The sequence below is a fragment of the Rhineura floridana genome, chromosome 21 (assembly GCF_030035675.1).
Source record: "Rhineura floridana isolate rRhiFlo1 chromosome 21, rRhiFlo1.hap2, whole genome shotgun sequence".
Taxonomy (NCBI): domain Eukaryota; kingdom Metazoa; phylum Chordata; class Lepidosauria; order Squamata; family Rhineuridae; genus Rhineura; species Rhineura floridana.
Window position 1 is genome coordinate 4,731,070 of NC_084500.1, and position 24,580 is coordinate 4,755,649.

Sequence of the window (24,580 nt, forward strand, 5' to 3'; positions counted from 1 at the left end):
TTAAAGTATTTTAACTGCGTGGAACTTGGAAAACATGGTGTTTATCTGAGGATGATGGATGACATTCCTACTAGGGATGGCATCTCCTGCTTGAAGGAATGGGCAGGGCCCACTAAAGCCCTTTTGCCTCCTCTCCAGGGGGAGGAGTCATCCCTTTCACCAGACCGACCTCACCTGGGTTGGTAATTGTGTTCCCAGCATGGCAGAAACTGCTGTCCTTCGCTGTACCATCCTTGAGTGCTTATGCACCAAAGTAATTCCATTTCATTGTAGCGACTCCAACCATGTCTCTGCATTCATTCAACAAACCTGAAATGAATGCGAGCAAGAAGTTTTGTAGGTGCATTCCAATCAGAATTGGATAATCTGGTCCAACCCACTCTGCAACATCTGATTGGCTTCAAACAGATCCCAAATCAGGCACGCAATTATCCATCACCTCCCCCACCCCAAAATACAGGCCTAATGGTGAAATTGACTCGCAACTATCAAGTCTTGTCTGCTGCTTCAGGGCCAAACAGATCCATATAAAGCAAAATCATCAGAATTACATAACATATTTTAAGATGTGAAAACACAAAGGAAAGCCTTGGGGTGGGTGTTGTGGATGGGGAGAGGATGGCAGTTCGCCTTCATTCACGGAGGCGTTGGTGGCAACTGTCCCCACCCCCATCCCCTGTAAAATTTACTAACAGGACATCTTTGCTACATGTCCTCCTTCATAAGATGGAACTAGACATTGTTGAGAGAGGCAGAGTTGAGAGAGAACTGCTTCTTGCCCCTCTCCTCCCTGTTTCCTATACTGCAGTGCCTGATGATATGTGACAATACGATGCTGAACATTCTCCTCCCCTGCCTCACATCACTGGCTATCAGCAGGAGGGCTGGGAAAATGCACCGTGTGACATCGTTGCTTCATGTCCTGTGTGGGAGGGGCCACAGGCTGTGCCAGGCAGGAGGTCCCAGGTTCAGTCCTCACCTTGCTAAAAAGCCTGTGACCCTGGAGAAGTGCTACCAGTCCAAGGAGACAGTAGTGAGCTAGATGGACCAGTGGCCTGGCTCCCTATAAGGCATGGCTAAGGCCTTAGATTCTCCAGCTAAAGGGATCTTTGAGAGCAGGGCTGGGAAAGACTCTGGAGAGTGGCTGCCAGCCTTTGGCCCTCTTCATGTTGCTGAATTACTCCCCACATCACACCTGACTGGTGGCCGTGCTTACTGGGGCTGATGGGATTTGGCCAAAGGTTCCCCACACCTGCTCTACATGACAGTCATCAAACTAATGATCTAAAATGAACAGAGTGTGGTCTGAAGGCCCAGGGCGTATTCTGAAGGCATATGAGGCTACCACCTTGCTGAAGCTAAGCAGGTTTGGGTCTGGTCAGTGCCTGGATGCGAGACTACCTGAGAACCCCATGTATGGTGAAAGAAAGGCGGGATATGAATGTAATAAAATAAAAATAAACCAACTGTATTCCAGTGAAACATAACATCTTCAAAGATAAATCATTCACTAATTTCTTCAAGCGAAAATTCTTCCTGGCTTTAGCTGCAAAACAGTTGTGAATAATGTCATTCTTCTAAGGGGGTTGAAATAGTGCACATACATGGATTTCTCTTTTTCCCCCCCACAATAATTACAACAACTCTTCTCTAAGACAAAAAGACTGGCCCATGGTCCCCCAGTGAGCTTCAGGGCTGAGAAATTGGGGACCTAAAAATATAAGGGCTTAAAGCTTGCTTCCTTGCTCATTCATTCATTCATTCATTCATTCATTCATTCATTCATTCATTCATTCTCCTTTGATTTATAAGCCCTCATTGTAAATGATCCCAGAGTGAATTATACCATAAAACAAACATAAAACGAATCGCACTATGCAAGCCACATACACCAATTACCATAAAAACAGTTTTAAACATCCAATAAAAATTACTAAGGCAGACATAATAATTATTCAACAGACAACAAACTCAGATAGCAGCTGGTGCTGTTCAACGCTCCCTAAAAGCTTGGGCAAAAAAAGGTGCATCTTTACCTAGCGCTGGGAAGTAAACAGCATTGGTGCCAGGCTCACCTCAGTGAGAAGAGCATCCTAAAGACGGAGCGCCACCATGACAAAGGCCTTTACGGGCCTTGCCGTACCGTGTGCTTTGCCTGCCCTTGGAACAAGGAGAGGAGACTCTCCTGCCAATACTAATGCGTGTAGTTAATCCAGCCTAGCCCAAACCCAAATATGCATTATGGGATCCACGTCTTAATTCTTTTAGTAGACTGTCCTTACCTAAAGGTAAAGGTGTCCCCACACTTGTAGTGCGAGTCGTTTCCGACTCTTAGGGTGACGTCTTGCGACGTTTACAAGGCAGACCGTATATATGGGGTGGGATTGCCAGTTCCTTCCCCGGCCTTTCTTTACCCCCCAGCATATGCCGGGTACTCATTTTACCGACCACGGATGGATGGAAGGCTGAGTGGACCTTGACCCCTTTTACCGGAGATTCGACTTCCTCCTTCCGTTGGAATCGAACTCTGGCCGTGAGCAGAGCTTCGGCTGCGATCTAAAGCAGCATCATGCCTTCACTGGGCTAAACTTAAGGAAGCATTTTCTGACGTCAAACCTTGAAAAGCTACAAGAGCATTAAGGCTGGAGGTAAAAATCATAGGAAGGTAGGAAGCTGCCTTTTCCCAAGTCAGACTGTTGGTCCATTTAGCTCAGTATTGCCTAAACCAGGATTAAGGGGAGATGGACTGTTGGCCCTCCAGATGCTGCTGAACTACAACTCCCATAATCTCTGGCCGTTGGTCGTGCTTGCTAGAGCTAATGGAAGTTGTAGTTCAGCAACCTCTGGAGGGGCAAAGGTTCCCCACTCTTAGTCTTCGCAAACTGGCAGCAGATCCTTCCTAGCCCTAGCCAGAGATGGAAGAGGCTGAACCTGCTACCTACCGCATGCAAAACATGTGCTGCCCCACTGAACCATGACCCCTTCCCAAGTCTAATACAAGGGTGCTGAGTTGGGTACTCCTTGCACAAAAACAGCTGTGGTAATAAGAATGATGAAACATCCTGTCGTTCTGTGCTAGCTAAATTTGGCTGGATGGGAAGGGTTGAAGACCCTTCCCTGTCCCAAAACTGGCTCTTGGTTTCAGGGAAATGAGAGTGGTGGAAGCCAATTTCCTTCTGGGGAGAGAAAAGGGACACTGCTTCCCATAAAGGGATTCCCTGGCAATGGTGGCTGAGTGATGTTTGGGAAGGGAGGGGAGGTTCCCACCCCCCTTGCAACGTCATCCCAACTGCAGCACTTTGCTTTTACCCAGAACAAAGGAGCCTAAAACGGGAAAGCCCTCACCCGTGCAAGCTTTGTGCACGGGGCCGGTCAGTTGCGTTGAAGGACCTGAGTGAAATCAATTGTCTCGTAAAACTTCCTCATCCTGTGCTTTGCATGCGCGCCCAGTCCTGTTTCAGTCCACTGAGTGTTAGCAGTACACCCGGGCAGGTGCAATCCAGGAGGTAAGAAGATCAGAATAGCCCAAGTGCTGGATCAGATCAGACCAAAAGGCTCTCTGGTCTAGCATCCTGTTTACCACCAGATGCTTATCGGAAACCACAGGCAGGACATGAGGGCAGTTCCCCTCTCCCAGTGCCGTTTGCCAGCAGCTGGCATTCAGGGGCTTGGTGCCTCTGTCCCTGGAGGTCATACACTGTCATCATGACTATTAGCCACTGATAGCAAATGGGCCAGCTCATGTGACAGTGCTTGTGTGGAAAACCTTGCAAAACAGATCTGATGACACACGGGGTAATAAAAAAGACACCAAGAGTGTGTGTGGAGGGGGAGGCAAATCTGCTCCTAGTGTTGCCAGTAGCTCAAGGTTTCCTCCTCCTGAACTGTGTACCCTCAGGGTACCTAAAAATGCCCAGTCCCAATTTTTAAATCAGAAACTTGTTTATTTAATAAGTCAATAACCTAAATATGTGTGCTCCTGCGAATGGCTTGTTACAAACAAAGAATAAAGACCAGGATGTTCTACCATTCTAGTCTGTCAGTGCCTGTTTTCTCATATGTTGCTTATGGTGCATCTGATGTGCCCCTTCTTCGCATCGTAGGCTAGTCTGGACAGCCCCACCCCTGCCTCAGAGCATCAGTGGTAGAGCACCTCACTGCACAATATTGTTGCCAAAGGAGGTGTTTCCTAAAACGAGCCTGCATGTTTTTCTGATTGGTGTGATTTCATCTGAAAGAGAGGTTTTAAAGGAAAGTTGCCGGCGATGGCTGGGGTGAACCACCGTCAATTCCAAAAGAAATCTTGAGACCACTCTGAACTTCCCTTGGTTGCCAAGAGTGGCACCTTGTACCATGTTCTCCTCGTTGGGGCTCTTGCAAGGATTACTGACCCGTCTCTCTCCTTTTTAGTACCTTTTTAGATGTTTGTTTTTATCGCCGTAATCTCCTTTCTGAGTGTAGCTGACATTTTTATTAACCCACCAGCCTGCCTTGCTTCCTTTCCGGCTGCTCCAGCCAGACCTGGAAGGTTTATGAGCTGCTTGATTTCACTCCTGCCCTCACTCCCCATCCCCTCCTTCTTGAGCCTTCCCTCGCCCCACCCCGGTTAGCACCAGGCAGTTCTTGTTTCATTTCCCTGCCCACGATTGTCAGAACCACCATCCCCTGATTGTTTTGTTCTTACCCAACTTGTTTTTCAACAGAGAATCCAGGCCAGAACCTGAACAGGCTATTTCAGGAAGTTCCGAAACGAAGAAGTGGGTCGGAAGGTACGTCACAGGCAGGTCTTTCTCTTCGTGGTCAGTCTCTGGGAATCGAAGTGTGCTTAGCTGTGTCTCATCTTCATTGTCGTTGCTAAAACACACACACAAACAAAGGGTGCAGTTTGATTCTGGCCTGGAATCTGAGAGAAAAACAGACCGTGGCCTCGTGCAGACGTAACCCTGGCTCCCTGCAGGCCATGGCGTGCACAGCCAGAACTAGCCCTTGCAAATGTGCTTTCCCCTTCTTCTCTCTCCAGAGCGGTTCTCTCTTCCCCCCCCTTCCTTTTCCAGCATTAACATGGTTTCCTGTTGCATGTGGACCAAACCTTGTTTGATATTCAACAGCGCGCTCATAATTGGACTTAAAACCAGATTTGCAAGCCCTCATTCACAGGGATAATCCTGGTTAGCATCAACGCGTTTGGAGTCTGCACATCCAATATGAAATCATGGAAATGCTGAGCATGGGAGGGAGGAATTCTCAGCTAAATGGCGGAGAGAGAGAGAGAGAGTGAGTTGCATTCCTAAGGCTGCCTCCTTATTTGTAAACAATGGTTTGCAGAGAGCTAATGTTTCATCTGCACTGGGCCAGTAAGTATAAAACAACCCATGGGTTAGCATCAAGAGCACTTGCTTCCTCCCACCTTTCCCTCTAATTCTACTGCTATACTAATCAGACTTCTTCACATGGAACTCTTGCCTCACTCAGACAAAATCTAGACCTTATTGTCATCAATGACGATCATATTGGTGTTGGTATTCTGCCCTTTGTCCAAGGAGCCCCTTGGGAACGGTCCCATTTTGTCTTCATAAGGCTGCGAGCGAATGACCGGGATGAGCTCGCCCAATGGGTTTTCATGCCTGCGCAGGGATTTGAACCTGGGTTCAAGCCTGATGCTTGGCCCAGTATACCTTGCTGACTGTTTAGCTATTAAGGCAACCACTGGAGGGCTACCGGACACTTATTTATCACAGTTGTCAGCAGTACTGGTATGAAAGGTATGTTGTGTATATAGACTGATTCTTCTATGAAACGTGTGATCCAAGCCATGTTTCCTTCTGTGGTCTTGAACGGACAACAAGGATGTTGCATGCAGTTCTCAGAAAGAGTAGATCTGCAGGGTATGTTGCAAAGCCAAAAAAAAAAAGAAGAGCTTGGCAGGTGACAAGGAATCCTTATACCAACTATGGAGAGATTCAGAGATTGTGAAGCCTTTGTCTCCTGCTGGGAGCAGACTCCTTGACAGGAAATACAGTGCTGACATGCTGTCAGAAGCATCGCACGTTGGACAGCAGGGAAGGGTGTTGGTGAGCTGCTTTAGTAAGACATAGAGACAGCTCCATACAGCTCTCACCTAAACCCACTTCCCTACTTGAAACCCCTTGTTTTAACCTGAAAGACTTCTCCAGCCATCCTCAGTCCAAAGCTGGCAAAGGGCTAAAATGGTGTGGTGGGGGGTGAAGACGTCAGCTTGGACCCAGGAAGTCCTGAGTTCAAATCAACCTTCAGCAGTGGCCTTAAGCAACTTGTTATTATTTTATATCTATACTTCTTCCTATACTTAAGGAAGCTTACAAAGCAATGCATGTTTTTACTTGGCTGTTTTTTAAATAAATTGAACTAAGACTGCAGTCGTAAGCACATTTACATTGTGAGCCCAGTGAGACTTACTTCTGAGCAAGCCTGTTTCAGATTGACCTGTAAAATGCTGTTTCAAATGAGTGGAGCTGGAACAGACTAACAGCAGCATTATTGGCCACAAGGCCTTTCTCAAGAGATTAACGTTGATGCATCTCTTTGGGGCTGCCTCCTGAGTCTTGGGATTCTTGTAGTGTGCCCCCCACAGACATACACACACCGGTGCCTTCTCCCATATCAATCAGAGGATGGGCTGTCTGCCCTGTCTTTGCAAGAGATTAGGCGAGCAAGCACAATAGATGAATGATTTTGATGTGAATTTTGTATTTGACCTGTTCTATGATGGTTTAATTTTGTGAATCGCCTTGAGAGGGCTATTTTGGCCCTAAAAGGTGATAGAGAATATCTAAATAAAGTATATAAATAGGGATAGCCTTTTTAGCATTGGCATCACAAGTTGGGAATTCCTTCCCTGGAGAGACTTGAATGGGACCCTTGCTTTCCCTTTCTGTTTTTAGATGTGTAATGGTCAGCTACGTTTAAGCTCTGCCCTTAACAGCATAATGCTGCTATTTGTACTGTGTTTTGTTTTCTTACTGCCTTTCTGGCTCTGATTTCTGTTATACTGTTGAATGCTTTATTTTCAGTAAAAACAAGAGTCTTGTAACACCTTAAAGGCTAACAAATTTATTATGGCATAAGCTTTTTTGAACTGCATAAAATGTCATGATCTGATGAAGTGGACTGCAGTACATGAATGTTGATGCCATAATCAGTTTGTTAATCTAGAATTTTTGCACAAAAGATAGATTTTATTTCTATAAGGACTTTAGATATATTGTTTGTTTGTTTATTTTGATTTATATCCCAACCTTCATCCCAGAAGGAGCCCAGGGTGGCAAACAGAAAAATACTAAAGACATCTATAAAACATCTTTCCCAAAAAATCTTTAAAACAAAACATATTTTAAAAATCTTTAAAACAATTCAACACAGATGCAGCCTGGGATAAGGTTTCTACTTAAAAGGAGAGGAAGGTTTTTTACTTCTACAAAAAAGTAGAATGTAAAAATAGCATCTATTAGGGGAATTATACTGTTGTGGCCTACTTTAGAGGGGGGTGCTTTTAAGGGTTATTGAGATGAAATTTGTGTAGCCCTTTGAGCAGTAAAGATTATTATTGTATGAAAGCTAAATCATATATGCCAATGCCAGCCTAGGCTAGTGACTAAATATTTTTTTTTAAAGGGGGGGGGGATTGGGAGGCATCTAGGAATTTGGAATGTTTTTCCAATTCTGATTAAATGCATTCTGAATTTTAATACCCAGTGTTTTGTTTTAACGAAACAAGGATTATAATTCAGAAATACTACAGCAATGTGGCTGTCTGACTTCTAGAAGAAAATCCATTTCCTCTGACGAGGGCAGGCAGCGTTAGGCTTGCCCTGATCTCCCCTTCCTCTGCCCTCAAAGGGAAGCTATTGCAGCACAGTGAGCAGACAAGTTCCACTAACTGGAGAGGATGCCCTGAGGAGTTGTGCAGGTGCGCAAAGCAGCACAGGCGACAGTTCCCTCTGCTGCCCTTGCAGCGGAAGGAGCGCTTCAGTGAGCATGGGAATCCATCTTACACCACCGTTTGGTCTATTGAGATCAGCTTTCTCCAGTCTGGTTCCTTTCAGATGTTACAGGCTGCAGCTCCCATCAGCTCTACACGGCACAGCCTTCCCGACCAGGGCGGATGGGAATTTTAGTCCAAAATAATCTGGAAAGCTCCAGATTGGGGAAGGCTGATCTAGCCCAGCTCTGTCTGCTTTTCTGCCAGTGTCTCAGGAACAACTTTGTAGTTGGTACCATGGCTCCTTTCATGTACACATCCCAGAGCCGGCGGGGGAGCGGCTTCCTGCGTCATCTTTGAAGGGGTGATGTGGAAGTGGTAATGGTCAGACACCGGTCTTTAGTCTCTGACAGGAACTTGGAAAGCTCCAAAGGACCATTCACCCACCAGCTGCTCTGACTGTCATTGATCACACCAGTCAACCTCCCCGACCCAGGCAACAGTAGCCTGATTTTGGGTGTTCAGAATGAAAGCTGCGGGAGGGAGGAGAGCGGGGGCTGCACATGCTCACCCTGCCCCCTGCTGTCACACCCTGTGCTGACCCCTCCCCAGAGCTGTCCATGTGCTGGGGGGGCACGTCTGTTGCAGAGCAGCCAACTGGACCCTTGAGCCTGCACAGGGGAAGGGCACACCTGCGCAGCCCTGCTCCCCTGTGGGATTTTTGCGTGATTGTGAGCCCCTGAATAGGGCCTCTGTGTACCCCACAAAACAGCAAACATGTGGCTGCAGATGGCTCAAGTGAGCCAAGCCATGCCATGCCATGCATTTGTTCCCCATCCTAGATCTGGTGACGCTGAGCAGACCCCATTCATAGAGTCCTCACTCCTAGGGGAACTTTTTCTGCTTTAGTTCAGTTTATTACTTTCATGCTGCTTACCTACAAAGATATACAAATATAGGTATTGGAATAGAATAAAAACAGAATTAATACAAACCAGGGACAGGGGTGCAAGCGGAGGTCCCTCTGCTGTGAGGCAAGAGGCAGGCAGCTGATGGGGTGCCATCAAGAGCGACAGAGAAAAAAGGAAAACAATACAGATCTGGCCGTTAAGGTACTCACATGTAGCTCCCATTTGTTTGAACAAGGGGTCCTGGTCCATGGCTCCCCGTGTTACACAGGGAAGGGATGCCTGTTGGGCTTTTCCTCCACCGGTGGCAAAATATCTCGGGCTGGCATAAGTCAATGCCACCCCCCACCCCATCTCTAGCAGCAGGCTCTCTTGACCTGGAGATATGGGGAGGAAGAGCACTTCATCCTGCCTTTGGTACCCTCACAATGTCCAGATAGAGCTGAGGTGCAGGCAAGTATGTTCCTGTATCTCCTAAAAGGGGATGCTTTGAGATGCTTTTTAACTGAGGGTGATGGTACAAAGCAGCTTTCAGAACTGCTAAGATTTTAATGCCTTTAGTTTTTTTAAAAATGGGACTTTGGCTTTGTCTTGCTTAAGGAAAAATTAGAATGGCATTTTGTCATAATGCCAACTTGGAGTATGATCAAGATAATTGAGGTGTTCCCTCCCCCTGTACATCCGTTTCCTACTCCAGTCTGTAGTAGTGTGCTGTGTTCAGAACCGTATTTTGAAAACCTAGCAGGTTTTCTTTTCTTTTAAGAAATGTGAGGAAGACATTTGCAATTTGTGCTTTTCAAGAATTTTTCACATTGCTGGTGGGTGGAAGTTTTCAAATAGGCTGCCGACATATTGTCATGTAAATCCTTCTTCTAAGATTCAAGTGCGAGCAAACTTTGCCAAATTGTCTCTGCTTCAGAGTGAGTTTGAGAGGCTGGAGAACAGTGGTGTGGGGCATGTACTTTGCATGCGGAAAGTTTCCGATCCAGTCTCTGGCACCCTCTGAAGGATCTCAGGTAGGAGGTGATGGGCAAGCCTTTTGTCCACCAGAGATCCAGCAGAGCTGCTGCCGTCTGGAAGAGAGAGTAATTGGCTGGGTAGCAGGAACCAGTATGTTCATTAGGTGTGCATCCCATAAGAAGAGGCCTTCAGCTGGATCAGCCAACAGGCACCTGTCCAGTCCAGCATCCTGTTCTCACAGTGGCCAACTAGAGGCCTCTTTTGGGAAGCCCGCAAGCCAGACAGGAGAAGTACAGTACTATCCTCACTTGTGTTATGCAGTAACTTGTATTGTAGGCATTCTGAACCTGATCCTGGATGTAATATACATAAGAAGAGCCTGCTCTGTCAGGCCAGCGGCCCCTCCGTGCGTTGTCCTGTCAGTGGCCAGCCACATGCCTCTTCTGGGAAGCACTTAAGCAGGACCTGAGCACAGAAACACTCTCCCCTCGTGCAGTTTCCAGCAAGCGGGGTTCAGAAGCACGCTGCCTCCAACTGTGGAGACAGAGGACAGCCATCATGGCCAGTAGCCATTGATAGGTTTTTCTTCTTCCATGAATTTGTCTGATCCACTTTTAAAGCCATCCCAGTTGCTGGTCGTCACTGTCTCCTGCGGGAGCAAATTCCATAGTTTTAACTAGTCCCTAAAGCAGCTCATAACACATTCATACACTACATTGTTCTATTTACAAATTTAGATTGCTAAGGAAAATACAGGATTTGGGATGGGGGAGGGAGAAAAGGGGGGGCAAGATTAAAAAGCAGAATCGTAAAATTCTGAACTCGGAAATAAAAGTTGCAAAGAAAGTAGAGCATTTTGCCTAATCACAGAAGTTGCCAAATGTGTCTGTGGCTATTGCTTTTGTTTGTTATGTTCCTATAGTTCTCTCAAAGTGGCCCGCTAAACGAAATGCCAATTCTCAGAAAGTTGCTTCACAACTTATAATTTCTCCCTTTTTTTCAGGTAACATCACCACAAGAATCCGAGCCACAGAGGCAGGCTCTGATGAAGCTATCAAATCCATCCTAGAGCAAGCAAAAAGGGAGCTGCAGGTCCAGAAAACAGGTAAGAGCTCACAGCTGCAGTGACTTTTGAAACTCAGAAAAGCTGTTGGCAAGAGCCTGAGAGTGTGCCAAAAACCCTGAAGTATTGTTTTGCTAATGGACTGTCACTAAAGTGTTAACACTTTTAAGAAACTTTTTAAGCCCCGTTCCGTTGTCATCAGGGGTCACATGATTATAAGTTGTTTTAAATTGTTTTTAAGGATGTATTTTTAAATGGTTGTAACCTGCCCTGGGACCTCGTTGTGAAGGGCAGGTAATAAATTACATAATGATGATGATAATTGATAATCATAATAATGATGATAGTATTTTAAGTCCCTTCTCTAAAATGATGTCCCCTGTACGTACCTTTAATTGCTACAACCCCATTTTGCCCTAGGGAATGTCTCTTATCACCAAAGGTGTAGAGGACACATCTACCCCACAAGTGCAAACTGGTTTAACAGACATTACTTGGAACTGTCATTCTGCAAGGGAGGACTCTGGTCAGGGACAATTTTTCAAAACCTAACCAGGCCACAATTCCCAGGAAACTTTGCAAGAAACTACATCAGTTAAACTGGTGTGTGTGTCTGTCTGTGTAGTTAACATTTTTACACTTTCCCAAATTAATCTTCAGCATTATTTTGCATTCTCTTCAATGTGGTCACAGAGGAAATGAGTGCATGTTTTGTGTGTGAGAGAGATTACATCATGCAGAAAGCAGAATGCCGGGGTGAGTGATTAAGAGAGGCCTAGGAACACAATGACCTTGTTTGCACATCACGCTAAGCCAAACTATGGCTTAGCACAGATGTGCAAGTGTGTGGGCTCCTGAAGAGGTGATCTCACCCACTCTGTTCCTTGCTGCTCATTCTGTTGCGCCAAGTTTAGTCATGTGGCTTGGCGTAGCCTGTTGTCCAAACCCCAGGCTCATGGTTTCTCTCTCTTTCCAGACTACCCATAAGCTGTAACAAAGATTTGTTCTATGGTTTGTGGCATATGGCTTGTCTGGAAGAGTTAAACTACAAGCCCAAGTTCAGATGCCACACTAAGCCAGACCATGGCATTGCTCGATGCGGCATAGCAACAGAAAAAGTAGGGAGGAGTAAAGCAGCCACAATCTCCTTTCCAGGAGTCCGTATGCTAATGCATTTGCACTAGGCCATGGTTTGGCTTAGCATGGTGTATAGACCAGGCCAATTAAGTGAAGTGGGACAGAAAATATTCAGGAGATGGGTGCAGTGGGCAGGAGAGATGGAGTAGAATAGACAAAATCTAAGTCCAAGGGGAGTTTTGGTGGGAGGAGTGCTAAGTGCTGTGCCTGCTTGGTCACAAGTTGTCACGGTTTTGCTGTCTTCATGTGCTCCAAGGTGTGCCACGCTACATTAATGGTCCAGTAGTTCAGACTGAATTGTGTCCTCCTGCTCTTTTGATATTGCTTGTGACATTGGTGACATCACAATCGGTATCCAGGCATAAGTCTGATGTCTGTATGCCAATGGCAAATTCTTTGAAAGTCAAGGAATGTGTTGCTCTTTGTATTAAACTGGAATGAATAAATCATTGATAAGTAAGGTGTTTCTATAATCGTAGAATGTTGAAAAGGCAAAAAGGCACCTATAATTCTTGATATTTTGAGGGGCATGAAAATGTAAAGAGAACTCTTTCACATACTGGTAAACCTCGGGGGTCCAGCCAAGTGACTTTGGGAAAGGATTGGCTCTCATCCTTATTTCATCAGTTTCTAGTAGATGACTTTCACGATGGCTGGCTTGCAAATGTCAGAAGCAACTCTTCTGAGAAAATCCCGTAAATGACATTTCCTCTGGTCCTGGGCTCCATCCCTTCTCTCTAGTTTGGTGCACTGGGTTGGGCAGCAAGAGCTTGAATCCAGTGCTTTGGAGAAATGAGTGGTGTGGGCCACAGTGTCTCATCAGACCATGTTTGTTTATCTCCACAGCTGAGCCGGCTCAGCCACCTTCCACCTCCAGCAGCGGTGGGTCCGACGAAGCCATTCGCTCCATTCTGCAGCAAGCCCGGCGAGAGATGGAAGCTCAGCAGGCCGCCCTCGAACCTGCCTTAAAAGCAACCCCTCTGTCCCAAGCTGAAATCTCCATCTTGTCCCCAAAACTGATCCCCGCGCCGTCCATTGCTTCTGTCTCCAGCTATTCTCCCCTGGCCATGTCCTTAAAGAAGCACTCGTCGTCTGTGGATTCCAGCATCTCCTCCCTGCAGGCTCTGTCTGGTCTCAAGAAGGAGTCCCCAGAGGCCCCTGTGGTAGACCTCCATGGGATATCGGATTCAACGCAAGGCGTGCTGAGGCATGTTAAAAACGAACTGGGGCGCAGTGGGGTGTGGAAGGACCACTGGTGGAACACTGTGCAGCCGCCCGACAGAAGGAATGCTGCCCCTCCAGAAGACCCCAAAGTGGAGGAAACCAGCGGCGGGAAGGAGAAGGCCAGCAGCCAGTCCCGGTCGGACCCCCGGAGCCAGCCGCTCCAAGGGCCTTCCTCTTCGGACTATTGGAAAGAGTGGCCCAAGGCAGAGTCACCTTATTCCCAGAGCTCTGAACTGAGTGTGACGGGGGCGAGTCGTAGTGAGACACCGCAAAACAGCCCTCTTCCGTCCTCCCCCATCGTCCCTTTGTCAAAGCCATCGAAGCCTTCCGTTCCTCCCTTGACCCCCGAGCAGTATGAGATTTACATGTACCAGGAAGTGGATACGATAGATCTAACCCGTCAGGTCAAAGAGAAGCTAGCAAAGAACGGGATCTGCCAAAGGATATTTGGGGAAAAGGTAATAACGCAGCTGGAGCTTTTGCTTGTTTGCGCAAGGGTGGTGGCTGACTTATGACAGCACGCCGCGTGATTTGCAGAAAGAGGAGGGAAGGAAGGGCAAATGTACCTGTTACTGTTTCATTTGCATGCTTCATTCGTCGTCCTCTTTAGAGTCTGTACTTTTCAAAGAATTGGGGTTTGGGGGAAAAGAAACGAGGGAGAGGAAAAGGACGGGAGACTCTCTCCCAACAGGCTTGTTAGGAGCAAGAGCCTGGGGGTGGAGAAGGAAGGGAATGACCCCGGCCATCGATCTCGTTTATCTGCCTGCTGAGGGGCGAAAGGGCCTGCTCAGCCTATTCCAGCCAGGTCTCGCAACGACCGAACACCTGGAACCTGTGCACTAAATTGGGCGTGGAACCTTTTGCCCTCCAGCTGTGGCTGAACGACAGCTCCCATCATCCCTGGCCATTGGCCATACTTGCTGCAGGGGCTGATGGGAGTTGTCGTTCAGCTGCATCTGGAGGGCGCAAGGTTCCCCACCCCTGCAGTAAAAGCCCTTGGCTACTACTGAGAGGAAGGGCGGGATATAAATCAGGTAAGTAAACAAATAAAAATCCAGCGACTTTTCTTTGGTGGAGAATCCATTTTTTTCCTTCCATGTTCTCCTTCTGTTTGCTTTTGCCCAGTGCTCAAAATACGAAGTTGCTTGGACGTTACCCAATCCTGCCATTCATTCTCAAAGCTTTTTCAATATATTCTTCAGGGTAGAATGTTATTTTAAAACATTAAAAAAAGGAAAAGCAGCAAGTATGACCTGGGAGACCAGGGTTCGAATCCCCACACAGCCATGAAGCTTGCTGGGTGACCTTGGGCCAGTCACTGCCTCTCAGCCTCAGAAGAAGGCAATGATAAAATCCCTCTGAATACCATGAAAACCCTGTTCAGAGGGTCGCCATAAGTTGGAATCGACTTGAAGGCAGTCCATCTCTGTGAGGGAAATTGGGGGTCTCCTAACAACTCTCAGCAACCCGTAACAAACTACAGTTCCTAGGATTCATGCCACGACTGTTTAAAGTGGTATGATAATGTTTTAAATGTCAGTTAGCTGCAAGGGGTGTGTGTGGAAATGTTGGTTTTATGGTGAGACCAAAAAAATCTGTCTTTTATCCCCTGTTTGTGTCATAGCTGTTTGTATTCCTCATCACCTCAAGTTCTTTGGGCGGATTCCATCAGTTGTGCTCTTCGGTGCTCCGGGTGATAAATGAGAGATACCAGGACCGGAGAGAGACTTGGGGTGGGGAACCTTTGGCCCTCCAGATGTTGTTGGGACTACAATTCCTATCATCCCAGGGGCTGATGGGAGTTGGAGTCCAACAACACCTGGAGGGCCAAAGGTTCCCCAGACCGCAGATAGTGTATGAGCTGTGGCAAGGCCTCCTGCACACCTTTGGCTGTCTTCTCAGGAGAGTCTGGAACTGTTGCACTGAAAACCATTCGGACAAAACTGTGATGAGATATTGCAATGTGTCCCCAGCCCCTTATAGGAGCGTTTCTGTTCAGAGCCCTAGCCTGCCTGGAACATGAGCCTTGTAGGACTCTTAGGAGCTTTTGGGGAAGTGATGAGATGGAAAATAGGTGCCTTTTCCCACGTTCTCAAAACTTTTCACATTGTGCCGTAAAGGGTTCAGGGCTGGACCCCTGAGCATTGCTGTTTGTTATGCGGAGAGATTTCTGGAGTACAGGAAGAAGAAAAGGAGTTCTTTTTCTCCTTCCTGACCCCTCCTCCCAAATATAGTGTAGGTAGTTGAGGGTTTTTTTTTAAGTGTCCTTTTGTTATGGATGTCTCCAGACCCCATCTCTGGTTATCTGGTGTTTGCCCTCCTGACCTGGCAATGGTGGGTGGTGCGTGGGGAGGGTTGGTAGGTACAGAAGAGTTGCATGGCGCTGTTCTCCTCCAGAAACGACAGGAAAACTCCCATTTCCCAGAAGGGTTAGCAGTGAGTGATGTGTGCTTCTCTTGTGGCACCCACCACTCCTCCTCTCAGCAGGTAAAGAAGACAGTGTGTGGCCTCTCCTCTTCACCACCCTTGCAGATCACCCTCTTGAGGAATGTGGCCTTGCAGGCCACCACTTTGACCGTCCCAGTGCTCTTTTAATTCTGTGTCCCTCTGTGGTTGCTTCCCTCCAGGTGTTGGGTCTCTCCCAGGGGAGCGTCAGCGACATGCTGTCCCGGCCCAAGCCATGGAGCAAGCTGACGCAGAAGGGCCGGGAACCGTTCATCCGGATGCAGCTGTGGCTAAACGGTGAACTGGGGCAGGGAGTCTTGCCATCCCAAGGGCAGCCCCAAGGCCAAGGTAAGGGAACAGTTGGCTGCATTGGGCTTTTAAAAGGCTCAGCTCATACCATGCCCTCCTTGGTTTGGTAACTTTTTGCTTAGGCAGCGGTGGGAAACCTTTTTCAGCCTGAGTAGTTGCATTTCCTTGTAGATAACACTGTGGGAAGCAGTGAGTTGGGCCAAAGCCACAAACACACCCTAATCACACTCATCCATCCATGCATACACTATTCATGTACATCAACACACAAGCATAAACCTTGTTCCATTCATTCATTCATTCTCTCTCCCTCTCATATGTGTGAGCATGCGTGCACACAGCGTCCCGGGTCTTATGTGTTCCATCGGTGGTGTTGTCTCCAAACTTCAGATAAGGGATCCGTGCTTTTTTGAGTGCCTCCAGAGCTCTCGACTCGCTGGTGTCGAGAAGGCAGCTGCTGCTTGGGGCCTTTCAGGCTCCTGGGCACTATGTGAAAAGGGGAGATGTGAGCACAACTCTTCTTTCAGCAGAACCACCTGCTCCAGTCTTGGTTTTGCATCAGGTGTTAGGGTGGGCTGCAGCGACCACCATTCCCTTTGAACTGATAGGCTCCCCAGTGAGTGAGTGGTCGTCCTACCATTAAAAGTCCCCCCCCCCAAAAAAAGTCAGGCTTCCCTAAGGGGGAGTTGAGCAATTCCAAGAGAAGGTAAAGCTCTGCACTCTTTTTGAATAACACTCCCCCCGCAGTCTATATGCCGCAATCTGAGTGCTAGAGGCAGGGTCCCTGCATCCCTTCGTGGAGTGCTGGGGCTTCAGGGGCTCAAGTTGCACCTGCTTTCCACTCTTCTTCCTTCCAACCTCCTTGCCTCTGGATTGAGGGTGCAGGCAAGCCGTTCCAAAGTGGCCGTTCGGTCTTATTAACTCTTGACTTATGTTTGTGGGAGGCTTGAGCAACTCCTTCCTTTGCCTGGAGGCCTTGCCTTTAGAGTTAAAGGGTGACCGGAGCTACAAGTGAATTGGTCCACCCGTCCTCCACCATCCCATTTAGAATGGTCCATATGAATCCAATTAATTTGGAGGACGTTTGCCAAGTGTCCAAAGTTATTTTGAAATTAAATTGGATCCATTCTGAATCGGCAAAGCCACTAATCCTCTGTCATTCTCTCTCTGTGACATCATTGAGAGTGTGATGGGGCTTGAGACAAGCCTGCAGCCTGCACTTCCCCTATTCTAACTTACAAAGATGAGGGGAGTGGCAAGAGGTAGCTACTTTTTTAGAGGCAGCCAGGAATATTTCCGGCAATCCATGGAGCCATGGGAACTACGTGCCCTGTGACTCCCTAGTGCCCTTGGACATAAGGCATTATCCAGGGGCTGAGGGATTTCCATGGTGCTTCCCAGGGGACCTCCCTGCCACCTCCACCTGATTTGAGAAGTTTACCAATTAAAAACAGATCTATTTCAAATCACCGCAAACTCTGGAAGGGTCTTGGATCCAATTTGAAATGAATCCAGAATGCAGATGCAAGAAATCCAATACCATGGTCCTCCATTTTAAGACTCCTCCCTGTCACCAAGGATACTCAGTGTCCAAACTCATTAAGGCAATTCACGGGCCTTATTTTTATGCAGAGAGAACATTAAACGCCTTTCAGGGTGAGCAATACGGCACAAGTGGTAGATCAAAGTTGGTGTATTTTGGCTGAATTTCTAGCTTACTTAACATTGGGTCATTTTTATTTGTGGTTTAAAGCATTAAGTGGGTGTGGAAGAAAGACACTAAGTGATATCATCCGTTTAAAAGGCTTGGCTATAGCTTGTAGAGCAGATATTCCTAAATTCTCTGCATGAAACTTAAATATGATGCAGAGACTGTCAACCATCACAAGGGAAGGTCTGCAGTCCCATGGTTACTGGTATTTGCACATCTGCTGAACCCCTGAAACCATGGAGAAAGTTGACCAAGGGCAATTTGATAAACTGTCGGCATCCACTGGCCTTCCTCTGGGCTTTTCACCTTCACCAGATTGTATAGAATTGTCCCCTTTCCCTTGTGAGTGTCGACTCTACATAGACGTTCTGGACCGCAAGAGCAGAAGTGTCATGAGGTACTTAACTGTGCAGATCCCAGCTCTTGCCTCTCTGTATGCGTGTATGGGGTGGGGGCGCTGAGAGAGCTCTTCTTGCCCCCCCCCAACCAGGCTTGCCTGCCGCTCCTTCCACACCCTCGGGCATCCCTGCACGAGTGTCACGTGTTAATGGGGTGTATGCCCAAATCACACAGCCTTTTCCTTAGTTGGGGGTAGAAATGAATCCACCACACAATTTGAATATACAGGCACTGGGTGGGTTTTTACAGATGTTGTACCCTTTACAGATGTGATGTTTTGGGGTGTTGGCGGCAGTGCAGGTATGCCCATGAGTGGGGCAGGAAGGCAAGAACTTGCTCCTCTACCATACTGTAGAGAGCAGGTAAGGTTGGGTCTCCTCTGCACGTGGCCATAGAGTCTGCTACAGACCATCCCCTACTCCAGGGCCCTCCATGTGTTGCTGGTCTGCAGCTCCCATCATTGGCCATGCTGGCTGGGTATGATGGAAACTAAAGTCCAGTGGCATCTGGCAGGGTAAAGGTTCCCCAGTTCTGCCCTAATCAGAGATGGAGAATCTGTGGCCCCCTGTATGCTGTGGGATGACTACAAATCCCGTCATCCCTGATCGTTGGCTGCGGGTGATGGGAGCTTGGGAGTTCAACAACGCCTGCAGAGTTACAGGTTTAAACCCCAGGCACTGCACTACACTTCCCATCAGCCCCAGCCTGCACAGGTCAGGAATGATGGGAGTTGTTGTTCAGCAACATCCGGAGGGCTGCAAGTTCCCCTTTCCTGGCATAAAGGAAGGGGAGTTGCACTGCTCTGATATTGTGTTGCTTTCCTTTGTCAGGCCTTGCCAGCCCTTGTTTTGCTGGCAAGTTGTAGGCTGTGTTCTCCTATCTCTTTCTCATAGTCCTCCTTTTCTTCCTCCAGTCCTTCACTCTGTGTCATCACTGCAAGATTCCCTTCAGCAGGGATGCGCAAGCTCAGGTAATCGGCTACTTTGTTACAAAACCTTTTGCTTTGCTGTGTTGCGTTTTGGCTTCAACAGGGGGCAGGCAGGGGGCAACCTTTGCTTGATTCCCTTCCGACATACTGGAGTTGCACCTACCATTTGTTTCCAGTTGCTCTGTGTTTGGTTTCTGGTTGTTCTTGATTAGAATGTGCACAGCCTGCCTTTTGTCTCAGGAATTGCAGTGTGATTAAAAACCACAATGCAGCAACTAAAATCTAACCGATTGAGCAGCACCAGGCCACCATCAACAGTACAGTGGCAAGCACAGCTTAACACAAGAAGCCCAACCGGCTTCTCAGGCACCTCAAGGGAGTGGCAAAGCGTCAATGTTACCATTGAGAAGGCCTTGTCCCAAGTCACCTCCCACAGCATTTCTGGCGCCGAGAGTACATGGAAGAAATGTGTGTGTGTGTTGCCCCTGGGACAGCAGAGGTGTGTAGTGGATTCTGTTCATTGTGCTGGGGGAAGCCTCCCTGATTTTGTATTGCATCACAGTTCAAAACTTGAAGGTGGCAGTGTGGCCCACATTAAGTGCTATAGGATTATAGCAGCTTGAGAAGGGTCTGCTGTAAGCCAGGAAGTCCCTTGTTCAGGTCTAGCCTCTGCAGTGAACTTCATAGATGACCTTAGTCAAGCATGCAGCCTCTCCATTATTTGAAATAAAGGGATATTTCACTAGTCCACCTTAATGGGCGCTATCACACTTTCCCTGCTGCTCCTGGGGCCTGGGGCACCCCAGTTCCAACCATCGCGTCTCATTAGAATACTGTGCAATTGTACTTCTTATTGCAAGGCGACATGACACCTGAGGACACTCTCCCTGTAGTGGGTCCCCAGAAGAGTGTGCTGGAAGGTGACAGGCCAAACCAGGCCCCAGTTTCACTGAATAATGCTGCTTGTAGACAGGGTGTATGTTGTGAATCCATCTCCAAGAATATTCACCCCTGCTGAATACCTGTACTGAGAGAGGACTGGTCTGGTTGACCTTAATATTCCCAAGCAAGTTGGCACTGTATTTGGGGAGCTGTCTGAAGGCAGCATAGCCCATCACAGGCCCAAGGTGTGACAGAGGTCTCAGGTCCTTCATAAGGCATCTTTTCATATGTGCCGTTTCTGACTTTATAAAATTGTGTCTTTATAAAATTGCTTTTTGCACCTGTAGAGTGTGTGTCTGTGTGTATGTACATCTTCGTGGTGTGTGCATTGCTGTGGGGGCCCCTTTGTGTTCGAAACTACAACTCTACTTTTGCTGATACAGACCCGGTCATCCTCGGAGACTTGCAGATTTCTCTTTTTGTTTGTCCTTCTTTTTGACTATCGTTCATCATTCCTGGCTTCATGCTGGTTAGGGGCATGAAGTTGTCATGGGACAGGGAAAGAGGTTGAGGTTCTAATGAAAGAGTCTTTTTTATTTCATGAAAAGCCTGAGATGATTTGTATTGTGAAATGCTCTACTAAGCCATTTTCTTGAAACCTTTGGCGATGATGAGCTGGGCTCCTCTGATGTCACAGGGAGGTGTTGCAGACAGAAGACTCACTGGCTACCAGGCTGAGCGGCTCAGATCTGGGAGGCAGGAAAGGATAGGATGAAGGGAAGGAAGAGCCGGTTGGGCTGCAGTTGCCATCAGCCCCAGCCAGCATGGCCGGTGTCGCCAGGGGTGATGGGAGGTGCAGTCCACAGGTTTCCCACCCCGGCTGTATCTCAAGGGAGGTGTGGAGATTAGGGAAGAGTGTTGAGGCTTAGAAGAGGGAGTGGAGAAAAGGGAGAGCAGGACGGAGGGGAAGGGCAGCAGGGCAAAGAGATGGCGGACCCCATGGCAAGTGTCATGGAAACCTGCATCCAAGATGGTTGTGTAGCAGGGAATTGTGGGATCTTCACAGGTTAACATTTGGTTGTTGCAAGGAGGCCATGAGTGGCAGTTGTCTGCCCAGCTTTAGGGAGGATGTGTAATCAGAGGCCCAACCTATCACCAAGCAACCAGCCAGATTATTGGCTGCAGGCCTGTAGTTGCTTATATAGTACTTTAAAGCCACACATCTTGCAAAGAAGCACTCTTACTCCAAAGAAAGCATTTCTTTGGGAAACTGTGGTGCGTCCCACAGTTCTTGTTAACCTTGGAGCCAAGGGGGTCCTGTCTTCCCATTTCCCCACAGCCCTTAGGCAAGCTTCTCTCTCCACGTCTCCTGGTTCTGCATCCGCAATCTCACCATCATACTCTTTTGAGGACAAATGAAGATGATAGAAGCCCTTGGCCATGATAATGTGAACTGGTGTCTGTTTTAAGGCTCCTTGGGGAGAGAGGGAGGAAGTAAAAGCTGGAGCAGACTTCCAGAGAGTTTTTTGCGGAACTTGGATTTAAAAAATAATAGGTGTGACAACATGGAATTGGGTCCCGCTTATAGTTTTCTATTGATAATTGGGCTGTCTTTGCAGTTAACGTGGTAGTTCTAAGATGGGCGTGGGGTGCATGGAGAGAAGGTGTGAGGACTGGTCCCAGAGAACTGGGAGATCTCTTATATGTTTATTACATTTAAATCCCGCCTTTCCTCCAAGGAGGTCAAGGTGGCGTACACAGTCTTCCTCGTCCTCTCCATTTTATCCCCACAACAGCCCTGTGAGATAGGTTAGGCTGAGAGACTGTGACTGGCCCACGGTCACCCCGCTTCTGCCAGGGGAGGGGTTGACATTGAGAATGGGTAGTGGACTATAAATCTGTGGCTGGCTCTTGTAATTTATAGTAGGGGTGGGCTGACTTCAGGTTTATCAGATTTACTCTGTTTGTTTTTACTAGAACCCCAAGATCTGCCAGCCAGAGCTAGGCGCAGAAGACATGCAGTTAGAATTAAAAATCAGGATGCCTCTGAGCACATTCTGAATCAGAGTTTGTTTCCAGTCCAGAACAGAATTGAGTTCACAGTCCTTTTGTATAAAGGTTTGCTCCCTGTTTCCTTTCATTTCAACAGTGTAATGTAGGAGGGGAAAGTAAGGGGCCCGCTGTTGTTGAACACTTGGGAGTCAGAAACCCTTGCCAACCAACTGCAGATCACCCAGAGATTTTCCAGTTGACCCCAATCTACCTTCTGCCTGTCCCTGGTTTATTGGCTGCTTTCCTGTCCTTTTAAGGTCCTTCCATTTGTCATCCTTCACTGCTTAATAGTTTTTGGATGGTCAAGCATATCTCTTGCTAGTTGCCCTTATTTTAAGAATGCATTCCACTCTCTTCAGCCTCTACCCTTAGAGGAGCTAACATAATGGCCAGGTGAAAATAATAGCATACAACACTGAAAGGTTTGAAAGGCCTGGGCAAATAAAAAAGGTCTTCATCTGGTGCAGAAAAGAAATCTAAATCGAAACCAGTCAAGCCTCCATAGAGAAAGCATTCCGGAGTCAATGTGGCCCAGCAGAGGAAGCCCCATGATGGGTCACCTCTGAAGGGGGGGACAGTGAGAAGGACCTCTGAGGCAGACCTTAGTCACCAGACAGATCTGTGTTAGAGCAGGCCGTCCCTCAAACCATTTGGGGGCTTTGAAGGCTAAAGCCAGTCTGCTGCCAAGTTCCTTTCCCACCCATAACTTCCTCGCCATGCTCTGCATTTTCTGCCCCTCACTTGCCCCTCCTAGAGCCTCTCTGGAATCTTTGCCATCAGGTCTTTCAGGCTGATGGCTTTGGTGTTTCTGAAGAGGATGGCACTTTGCTGCGGGGTGGGCTTGGCACCTGTCCTCCTCTTGCTGGAGGGGCGGCTAGTTGCATCCACAGCGAGGGGTCACCGATAGGGTCAGAGTTGGGGGAACAGCATCAGGCACTCTGCACTTCCTCAGCAGCTGGTAGAGGAAGCTAGGAAGGGCTCGTGACAGCCAGGTGGCATTTCCCACGGAACTGGCCCATGGTCACATTAGTGTTGGGTTTCAGCTGTGGCAGCCCCCTCCCTCCCGCTATGCCTCCCTCCCAAAGAGGGCCCCACTCTGTACCAGCAGACGCTGTGGCTTTTGAGCAGCTTAACACCTCCCCCCCCCCTCCAGTCCCTCCAGGCTCTTGCCCTGAGCGGTATGAATCAGTGCCCACAAGCATCCACAGCAAGAACCTCCCACCCCTTGTCCATAGCAGCAACAGAGCCAAAAAAATAAGCACAGTGCAAAAGAAAAAGCAAGTGCCAATAAGCCACAGCTGGTGCCCCCCTCTGCTTCCTAGTCCTGGCAAAACTCAGCAGGCCTCAGAGTCAGTAAGGCTGCTACAGAGGGACATGCAGGTGCATTTGCTGGCCTCTTCCATCTCTCTCCTCCTTGCCAGCCGGCACAAACAGCATTTGTGTCCACTTCCATGAACATACAAAGCTGCCTGATGTTGGGTCAGACCATGAGCCCATACAGTCTCCTCTGACTGTGGCCACCAAGGTGCCCCCCAACCTGAGATCCTTTCCCCGGAGGTACTGGGGATTGGCCACAGGCCCGTCTGTTTGCAAAATGAAGCTGCCATTGGTTTCTCTGCAAGAGGCTGTTTCTTAGAGCCGCCGCCTGAGACCTTTTAACTGGAGGATAAAGCTGTCAAAGGCTACTAGCCACAATGGCTGTGCCCTGCCTCCACAGCAGGAGGCAATCTGCTTCTGAATACCAGTGGCTGGAAACGGCAGGAGAGGAGAGTGATCTGGCACTCGGGTCTTGCTTGTGGGCTTCCCACAGGTATCTGGCTGGCTGTTTTGAGAACAGAAGGCTGGATTAGTTATTAATTTATTAAAAGTATTTATAAGATGCACTTTTCATAGAATACATCAAGGTGGCTTGAACATACAAAGGCATAATAAAATTTTAAAAATGTAATTAAAAGCAACAGTGAAAGCATCAATGGTGCAGAAGTTGGGGGGAAAATACATGTTAAAAAGGCTGTCTAAAAAGTTCCGTTTTCAGGAGGCTCCTGAAAGAAAGAAGGACTAGTTTCTGCCGATCCTCAGTTGGCAGGGAGTTCTGCAGGGCAGGGCCTGCCACTCTAAAGGTCGGTCCCTGGCGGAGGCCAACCGAACCTCAGGGGCCATGTTGGTGATCAGGGGCCAGCAGATGTTGGTGATCGAGATGGAACGTAGGGAGTCAGGCGGTACTTTAGGCCCAGATTGTTTAGGGCTTTGTGAATCAACACAATTATCTTGAACCTGGCCTGGTAGCAAAGTGGTAGAGCAGATGGCCTGATCTAGTAGACTCTTCTTATGTTCTTAAGTGGAGAGTTCAGGGGTTGAGGCTGGCCCTTCCAACATGCCAATCAGGGGCTCCAATAAGAAGCAGCCAATGCCCTTGGGCCATCTAGCCCAGTATTGCCCCCAAATCAGCAGTGACTCTTCAGAATCTGAGGCCATTCCCAGCCTGCTGTCTGGCATCCAGTTAAAACAGCCTTTCCCAACCTTGGGCCCTCCAGATGTTTTGAATTGCAACTCCCATCAGCATCAGCCAGCACAGCCTGGGTCTGAACTTGGGTTCTTCTTCCTG

At 48.0% G+C, this 24,580-nt stretch overlaps 1 protein-coding gene across 9 annotated transcripts in view; it reads left to right on the forward strand.

The window, feature by feature from the left end:
• CUX1 (cut like homeobox 1) overlaps positions 1 to 24,580 on the forward strand; it is a 378,915-nt gene that overhangs the window by 262,013 nt on the left and 92,322 nt on the right. For 4 of the 9 annotated variants that reach the window (XM_061605172.1, XM_061605170.1, XM_061605175.1 and 1 more), the window contains 5 exons: positions 4,704 to 4,769; positions 10,829 to 10,930; positions 12,872 to 13,707; positions 15,877 to 16,042; positions 19,027 to 19,083. The exons of 1 other annotated variant lie outside the window; for it this stretch is intronic. In XM_061605172.1, the coding sequence (XP_061461156.1) occupies positions 4,704 to 4,769; positions 10,829 to 10,930; positions 12,872 to 13,707; positions 15,877 to 16,042; positions 19,027 to 19,083 (1,227 nt within the window). The remainder of the gene's footprint in view (positions 1 to 4,703; positions 4,770 to 10,828; positions 10,931 to 12,871; positions 13,708 to 15,876; positions 16,043 to 19,026; positions 19,084 to 24,580) is intronic. 4 more of the 9 variants (XM_061605174.1, XM_061605177.1, XM_061605176.1 and 1 more) reach the window with 3 other exon arrangements.